Source organism: Orbicella franksi, chromosome 3, assembly GCF_964199315.1.
Source record: "Orbicella franksi chromosome 3, jaOrbFran1.1, whole genome shotgun sequence".
Lineage (NCBI taxonomy): Eukaryota > Metazoa > Cnidaria > Anthozoa > Scleractinia > Merulinidae > Orbicella > Orbicella franksi.
Window position 1 is genome coordinate 13,790,382 of NC_138147.1, and position 9,521 is coordinate 13,799,902.

Here is a 9,521-nt window from a genome sequence, read left to right on the forward strand (position 1 = left end):
ACCTACGCTAATATTGACAGGAAAAACGAACGCACAAAGAAAAAAGCTACTAAGATTAACATCAACAATTCTCCATCTTCGATTACATTGACTTTGCCCACGAAACAACTTAGGTTTATTCGCTTACCGCGGATTAATCGTTCCCACTGCCATTGAGTTTTTATCTTCAGTCAACAAGCGTTTTCCTCTCACGAAACAGTAAGTAACCAAAGTATTGATTTTCCACGATTCTGAAAGATCTTTTGTTTGTTTTTACGGGCGTCATCTGGCGATGTTTTTTTAGTCCGTTTTCTTTGAGGCTACGGAACTTTAAGGTTCGGTTGCACTTATTTGAGATGATTACTCCACTTTACTCTTTACATTCTTTTGCTAATTTCATTCAATTATCAAACGCCGGACGGCTCTTCGTTAAGCCACTTTTCAATAATGATCTATGGTCCAAAAACTTATTCTTGACTAAACAATCTATACTTTGAGCGCGCATTTAATTCGTTAGCTTTTTGATGCTTTCATTAGAAATTCTTTTCTTTTTTTTCTGTCCTTTGTTTTCATTAAGGTTCAGTCGAGAACTTTTGTTGATTAAAATTCTGACGCGGGGTTCATACATTGTCTACATTGTCGAGACAGGTGGTGCGGTGAACGCAGGTTTCAACAAAACCCCCGCGGCAACAGCGCATATTGGCAGACAACTCAGGGATTCTAAACTCTGCTTGACAATTTCTCTACATTATCTTTCCTTGTTCACGCAGGATAACTTAATTTCAGCGGATCCTGACATCAGCGATTTGATTGGGACTTCTTCATGGCACTGAAATGGCTCGTGAGTTATTGTATGACAAAGTTGTTTTGAAATTGGTAAGTGAAAATAATTTACGTACAGTTACTTGCGAGACTGTGTTTGAAAGCTAAACATGAATGGGCAGTGATTGCATTAGGTGAAAAAGTTTACATGTTCTCATCTTCTACATTTCAGGTCTTTGCACTCCTTCTGGGAATATTTTGTGGCCATTCTGAGGGTAAATTCTACTGTAGTTTTTGACCGAGTTTGAACAACAATTCTATTCACATCAACGCACTTTGTTTACACTTTTGTACTTTACAATTCTCTTTCTAAAATTTTGGTTAATCTTTCTGAGGGATTAAGAAAATGTGAAACAAGTCTCAGAGACTGAGTTCATCAAATAACCAAAACTTTAAATAGCCGTTCGAGGGCTGGGCTCGACAAAAATTTGTTAATGGTATCTTGGTTCACGGACAAAGAAATGTGGCCTCAAACAAATATTAGCACAAGGGTTGAAAGGTATCTCTTATTGATAGGTAATTGTTCCTTTTCTTCACGAGTGTTAATGTAAAAATCTCAAAATTCCCTAAACGGCCCAAATATCCATTGCAGCTTCTTATGAAAATTATGCTTGGCGACCGCCGTTGCTTTCAAGGTGTTAAACCATTAAATTTACACTGCATTTCGAGGTCTGCCGCTTATTATCGCGTATGAAAACGTTTAATTTGAACGGAGAAGAAAAACCGTCCCGATTAATCTCGTTTGCTTATGATTTAACCGCCGAAGGCAAAGATTGAATTAAGGGAAAAGTCGCTGAGAATGTTTTTGAAGTTCTGGCGGTCTCAAGGGTAGTCCGACCTCCTTGGGCTAAATTATTTTTTTTTCTGTAATTTTGCAAAAAAATTCTTGTTTTTCATTGAAAGGCGGAGAACTTTGCACTACGTTGGAAAACCATCCAGCTGCGAAATTTCGAGTTCGTTTGTTGTAGCCAATGAGCTTGCAGTTAAACTAAGTGGAAAACCACAAGACGAATTCATCAGTGTCTCAGATATGTTTCAATTTAGTGTTTGCTTTTCTCTTTGTTCATCTAGGATCTGCTCCAAATCTAATCATATCGTTTAATAAAGGCTGTCTCTTTGGATAATTCTAGGAATTAACAGCACTATACGAGGAAGTTGCAGTGATCTGCTTCCTGAGAGTTTTTTTAATTTGCTTCCTACGAATTTGAAATTTTGCAAATAGTGAGATGTTTTGAGTGTAGTCGGCACTTCAAAAATAAACGTAAATTGAACTCAAAAAATTTTAAATACACTCACTTAAATCAGGCAAATGGTCACCATCAAGTGATTTAAAATTGGTACATGTACTTTTTTAAGTGATAAATACAAATTTTTGAATTGGCATAAATTCCAAGAGGAATATTATCAAATCTTCCCTGCTTTGAAAATCCTTCCGAACTTGACGACCGAAATTTTGAAATTGTATTTCAACTTTTTTATCAAGTGGCTTGACATAGTCTAAAGCAACTTCTCAGCCAAAGTGTCGGTGAATACCCATTGATAATTACCTCGATATTGGAGCTCGGTAATATCCTGCGATATTCACCTCCACTACGAGGAATAATCTTGAATTGTCGCTCTCTCTGCTTTATTTCAAGAGGGTTACTCAAAAAATAATTAGATTAGTGCTGTTTAGTCTAGTTTTCCCTGGTTCATTTTAAACATTTACAAGAGCAGCACAGTTTAAAGGCTTAAACATCTTCAAGGTTCCTTGTGAAGAATTGTTTTGTGTCTGAGATCGCTTAAATTTCAAGGAACTCTTGGCTCCTTACATACCAAAGACAATCTCGAAACAAGTTTGTTTAAACTAAGAAAAACAAAACAGATCAAGTTTTCTCTTCCTACAATTATCATTCACGAGAGCAGGAAAGTCTAAATACAGAAAACAACTCATCAATTCACCTTGATATTTACTTTTGGAACAGTAACAGTGAATATAATACCACTACCTAAAATTCTTTTAATGTTCTTCTGGGATTCTGTATTATCAATCTTTAAAAATTGGCTTCTGTTGTCTTTTGTTCGTTTGATTGGTAAGACTCCACAAAATGACGTCATCCCTTTCAAAACAAAATGTTTTCTGTCAAAATGTCTCACTGTTTTACCTGTAAAATTGGCATCGAGACACAACAATAATCAAGGTTTTCTCCTCAAGAGCCGGTACATGGATCGGAGTTTGCAGAGTTTTCATTTGAGGGCACCAAAAAGCTGACTTACAGAAACACTTCCGCCAAATAGAGTTTTTCGAATAACGCAGATTGATCAGTGGTTGTCACTGGTCTCGAGCAGTCGAATAATAAATTAGATTTTATGTCAACTACAAGATAGATAGGAAGATCGCGTGATAATGTCTCAGTAGAAATATCCTTCTTAAATATCGTTTTTAGTAGAAAATGCTTGATATATAAACGGACAACATCAGTTCCTACAGACAGTTTAAAAACCCAGTTAATAAAACGTCTAATGACAGAAGAAGGGAGCGAAATCGCGCGTTTCGTGAACGGGTGAATAGATTTAGGCAAGGATAACCTCACAAGACAGAAGCACAGATCACTGTACACCTTTGATGTTAGATTAATGTCTTCAGGTTGCCAAGCAAAATCGAATTAACACCGGCTCAATGAATCAAATTATATCGGTGGAATTTCAAAAGGAAAGTTCTAATCAAGTTATAATGTAATTTATTAATCCACACATAATTCGATTTAGACTAAAATAAAACTTGAAAATTATGTCCTACATGATGAACAGTTTACTTCTCGTTCTTTTTTTCAATTCCAACTGCTAGGGAGTTTAATTTACCTTTATTAACTTCAAGTTGATACGTAGCTAAGTGTTTCACTTGCTCAACAACGCAGGCCAACAATTTCTTTAGAAGACAATGTTAAAACCAGAAACGACCAGAACGCGGGAAAGTATAGTGGTTAACAGTTAGGCGACTAGTTTGCGATACCGAAAATAGATTATTATAGCGGAGCTCCCACGTTTCGGAGGCGCACGAGTGGAGTCCCATACTTTTGAACATTTGGTAACCCGTGGATCTGAAAATGTTTGTTACGTGATTGTCCATACGTATGTCCGTACGTCCGTCCATAGTTATTAGTAGGGAGTGTTAGCAATGACGACGACGACGCCGAGGACGAAGCCTTGTAAAAAACGGATTTATGTCGCAACTGTGTAAATTGGCTCAGTACGCCTACCGGTCTAACAATTTGCTCAGTCTAGATACATCAATCATATAACAAGATCAGTGAACACACCCAACAGATTCCGAATCCATTGTCATGGTAAATATATTTTCCTTGTTTCAGCGCGGGTCGATTACAAAAACTTGGTAACATGCCAAGGAGAACGGGTCAAACTCCACTGTGGAAATGCAAGCTTGGGGCTGACTATCTATTCTGCAAGTTACGGAAGAACATACCCCGGTGATGTCATTTGCCCCTATTACGGAGACGAGAGTGACAAGAATTACAACTGTGGCGAAAATGACGTTACTGATACATTTAAAACGTTGTGTGAAAGGAAAAATAGATGCAGGGTTAAAGTAAATAGCGCATTGTTTCGAGATCCATGTCCGGAAAAACACTTGTATCTTACCTTGATTTACTCGTGTGGTAAGTATTTAATACAAATATATTTGAATAGCAGTAAAAGCGACAATCCACCGTAGGAAAAAGATGGCGGCTGTGCATTTTACCACATTGCCTTGCGAACCTAACACGGCCTAAAAGGCACAAAGAAAGCCAAATTTTTACAATATTTGTCCCTGCACTAAAGACATTGAGTAGCCTAGGTTTGAAGACTTTATAACGTTTCTGCACGTTTTTATAAACGTTGTTAAGAATTTCATGCGCTGAGAACTATGGGTAAATGTATCAGTCGCCACCTTTTTTCCTACGGAGGATTCAGCTGCTACAAAAAATTTTCCATTTCTGAGTGTTACAACGAAAGTCCGAGGAAAATTTCGGGCTTTCATTTCGTGATGAAAAATGAGTTATGAAGCCACGAAGAACAGGTCAGCAGTGAGTTAAAATTCATTTACCATGACTTGCTTCCAGGCTTCATAGTTCAATTTGTAAAGGAGAGGAAGACCTAGGTCCAAATCGCCATGAGGATTGAAAGTTAATTGTTTTCTTATAAATTGCAGTTGCGTTATTCTCGTACTTTGATCCACTTTTCCTCATGTATGACTGGCACGTTTAATCTTAATGAAAATCTAAAATGCTACTCTGAAAAATAGTTATCATTGAAATAGCTGTTAGGGCAGTCATCAACAGTTTGACATAGAATTTTTATTTTGACCCTTTCGTCTCGTTATTATGCCTTTAAACAAAAGAACCGCAACAAAAGCTATTAACGTTTTCCCAGTGCACCAGTTAACAAATAAATAAATAAATAAATAAATAAATATACATTTATATAGAGCCATTTTCCACTAATTGTCCACTAATTGTCCAGTTAACCTTTTGTTTATTATGCCTCCATTTGATCGCTAGGAAATGTACTTTTAGCACAAGTTATCATGTTCTAAGTTTTCCTTGTCACACCTATGCATGTGCATCACCATTTTAGTCGAGTCTTTAATATGTCTTAATGTCAGTTTTTGGCTGCTTCTTAAAGATTGGCAGAAACCAAAGGTCATTCACACGTCCACGTCATCGAGTATCGTAACCACTACAACGAGTACTATTCCAGTACCCACTTCCTCCCTGGTCAGCATGTCAAGTTTCTCATCAATAACAATCTTTCCGACAATAGATGTTATCGCATCGACTAGTTCTGTACTTATGAGTCAGCATACGCCTAATGTTAACGAAACTCCGTCAATTCGAACAACCACCACCAAGGAAGGCGATTTAGGAGTCGACGACGTACTCGGCTCCGCGACAAAACATGCCGCTGAATCGCTTGGCATTGCAGGCACACTTTTTGTGTGGCTATTATTCATGCAAGGTATTTAAACATAGTTTAACCTTTGAATCATGAGAGAATGATCTTATCGGAACTTGATAAACATAAAGCAGGTGTCCATGTATGATCTTGTATGGTCTGATCACTTAATTAAAGAAATCGATTAAGTCATGACTTTGACCGAAATGGGTTCAAGACGTTTAATGTTAAAAATATGTTTATCTCTTTATATAGCAGATATACACCTTAACATATCTTAATAGCCAAGCGTTTTAAAGGGAATATTGGCCCGGGGTCTTGAAAGTACGGACCGAGCACAGCGACATTCTACTACGGACTCGGGCAATCTTGATCAATAAGATACTCATACTACGATCGTGATAGAGGGAAAATACCGTGGGATTCAAACACACGACTCAACTAGCTCAACTTTTACACGTAATCATGGCTGACGTTTTCAAAAGTAAAAGAAAAATTGTTGGATGAGAAAGAAAAGAGATTTTTTTGCGTGTAACTCAATTCTTTTCGAGAAGTAAGCCATAAAATTATAATCGTTCACGGGTCATTCCGGGCAGTGCTCGGGTCCAACACTTCAAAAATGTTGGACCGCCACTAGAGCAGTCTGACTGGTTGACTTAAGTTATTAGCCATCTGAATTAACTTAGTCTTGTAACGATTGGCAGCTGTCAGAGTATTTGCAAATGTCAGCTAAACTGGTTATGTTTCTAAAAAGCAGATAGTTCTTAGAAACATCTAGTCAAAAAATTTCAGAAACACTTTCTAATAGATTAGTAAAATGGCGTGTAGTCTAATTCTCATTTGATTTTGCCTGACCCTGACTGGTTGGAAAAAAAATGATTAGTTTTTTCGCCTTGGTATAGGAAAAGGAAAAATTATCAATCAATGACTAATTCATTCGGCTCTATGAGAAGTGCCTGTAGAGAGTCGTGGTCGTTGTATCCATCAAAACAAACATCCAGTCCAAAATGATGAAAACAACAACCATGATTCCCTGCAGGCACGTCTCATAGAGGGAATTGGCTATTGCTGTGTCTGGTAAACTCGGAAAGACAAAAGCCTTGATGTCCTTTTTTCACAGATCATTCGTCTGATTATATAACAGTGTTTTGTGCCAGCGCTGCTGGCGCACTATCTCTTGCCATAATTGTTGGTCTCTTCGTACTTTACCGTCACCATGCAAATAAACAACACCTTCACGTTGAGGAAGAGTCAAAATTAAACCCATATGGGAGCACGGAGCCAAAAATGTCAACCGAAGTTGACCCATTCTTAGCAGGCCCCGTTAAGACCCTTCCTCCCGACTGCATGATGGAAGGATATACCTGGCAACGTGGAAGAACAATGCCTCTCAAGAAATCTCAAAATGGCACAGTTGTGAGGACGTTTAGTGCCAAGGATGTTTACACCAAAGAGCCGAACGGTGAGAGGTAAGTTTACCAATATTGATGCGTGCGTGAAACAGGGAAGTAGAGATAATGAAACAGAGATAATTGTTTTTGGAAAAGAATTGCGAATAATTTATGGACATCTTTACTTGTGCGTGTTCTTTCTTTAAAGAAAGGTTTATGCTTGTTTGCTTTGAGAATACCATTGCACATCAACAGTTCCGAAATTAATGGTTTGTGATTTACATTTTTATTTTAATAGCATTCGAATAAGTCAATACTGAGAAAATATAATTGACTGGCTTAAGTCGCTTAACCACTCATCCAGTCCTCCTTCACTCTCCAACCTTCCTTTCTTCCTTGCTACCTCTTTGTTTGCTTGCTTCCTTCCCACCACCCTTCTGCATGTTCATGTCGTTCATCCTTAATCAAATCTTAACGTCGCGACGTTTTAGGTCCTTCTTAGCCTGTCGCTCACGTTTCCCTCTTTAATACGCGTCTTTAACACTTAACATTTTAAATTTGGTTGTTTAATTTTTTACAGCGTCTGTTAGGAAGACGACTCACAAGTAAAAACCATCCAACTAACACAGAAGTCAGCTTAATAACCACCTTCACGTTAAGGACCTGTCTTGTTCAGTTTAATTTTTAACATATCACCAAGGGCCGTAAATGTCATTTTGACATTTTAATTTCTTGTGTACCTAATCATATTTTCATTTTTTTTTTATGCTTTTCTACATCATTAACATAAATTACATTTCCCTTGGGCAATTGCGTGAGAAGTGCATGTAACATAAAGGTCTTAGACCTGTGACGATAGGCCTAATAGAGTGACAAAAAGGCTCACAGTAGTCATGTAAAATAACTAAAATCAAATACCTTTTCTAGTTAAGTGATATTTTTCCTTAAAACGTTACAGGAATGCATTATCATTAAGGAGATCTTTTATTTTTTTACATTTGACTTTATTGTTTGGTACATTTAAGGAACACAGACTTTGATAACTCTCACCAGAAGATATACGCGATTTCTTCAAGTATTCCTTGTCACAAGATGATTTTTTTGCAAAACTGCACATTACGTGGTATTAGCAATTAGCAAATGTGCTTTGATGTGGGTATTGTACAAAGTGTTTTGATTTCTTTGTGTCGTATGGTGATTGAAACGGTAGAAAATAGCATTGTTTACAAAACACAGGTCGATTGCAATCGGCCGAAGACGGCCCGAGCTCTTTCCCTAATACTTTGATCCATTTAAATTACATCCACGCTATCATTGGTTATCCATGTTTTGAAATGGATTCCTGTTATTTGTCTGGTACTTCATTATTAATTAAAATCATTATCACTGTTTAACTTCTCGTGCTGTAGGCTTGTTGTTGATCTGCGAGAGCCGTATGCTTAATAGGGTCAGACCCAACATTGTGTTTTCCCGTATCTTTTCTTCAGACAGACCGAAACTCCCAGATATCATCGGGGTCCACAGTTTGTTGCTGTAGCCAGAAGACAGGAAAGTTCTAACATGTACTTGAACCCTGCGTACGCGACAAACAAATCTCTAAGAAATGGAAGAGGGAGACATTTGATGAATGAAGAAGATCGAAGAGGAACGAGAACCAGAGAAAGTAGAACTTCTGCAGATGCTTTATACTATTAGCCTCTCCACCTCGTCTCCCTTTATAATATCTCTATTATCCCATTCAGAACGGGTGGGGAAAACCTAATGCAAAAGAAGGCGAATGTTACCAGAGTTAATCCCCCATATAGACCTTATCCCAAAGACGGTATTCGCTTTGAAGTTTTGACCAAGCGCATTGCGTAAATGTTTTTTGCTGAGAATAAAAATACGCGCAAAGCTGCAAACCTATTAGGGCTGTCCACGTGAGCAAAATCTCCATCACAAGATTGGCTATTTCTAGACCCGTTTGGGATTTCCGAAGCCTGGTATAATATGAAATAACTTCACAGCGAGGAAAGGTCTATATGGGAATTGTAAACTCTCTTACCCTTCATCGTCTCTTTTTCTATAGCTTGTCGCACAGCCAATCTAAACAATTTCTAAATTGTTTGGATTACGATTTGTTTGGTTTCAAAATGGTCAATTTGATACGGACCATATTAGTGCTGTCGAGGTTTTATAAAAGGCTATGATATCATTGTTATGTGGCTCCGATGGGTTCCCGGACATAGGAGAGTTATAATAAGCATAGTACCGAAGATTTAAAGTGGCTCAAAGATCTCTGTGGCAACCTTTGCATGGGTCGTCAATCAAAATCAAAAAAGAGCTTTGTACTAATTTAAATTCTTTGAATGAATATCTATCTATTAACAAAGAGAAACTCTTTAGTGAAGCTCGTTA

General features: G+C 37.6%; 1 protein-coding gene across 1 annotated transcript; it reads left to right on the plus strand.

The window, feature by feature from the left end:
* LOC145481370 (uncharacterized) lies at window positions 1–9,521 on the plus strand. Its single transcript, XM_081459853.1, has 7 exons — window positions 1–198; window positions 750–855; window positions 974–1,016; window positions 4,152–4,457; window positions 5,464–5,796; window positions 6,854–7,202; window positions 8,612–9,521. Exons 2-7 carry the CDS (start codon window positions 814–816, stop codon window positions 8,817–8,819), a joined length of 1,281 nt encoding a protein of 426 aa, XP_081315979.1. The 5' UTR covers window positions 1–198; window positions 750–813; the 3' UTR covers window positions 8,820–9,521.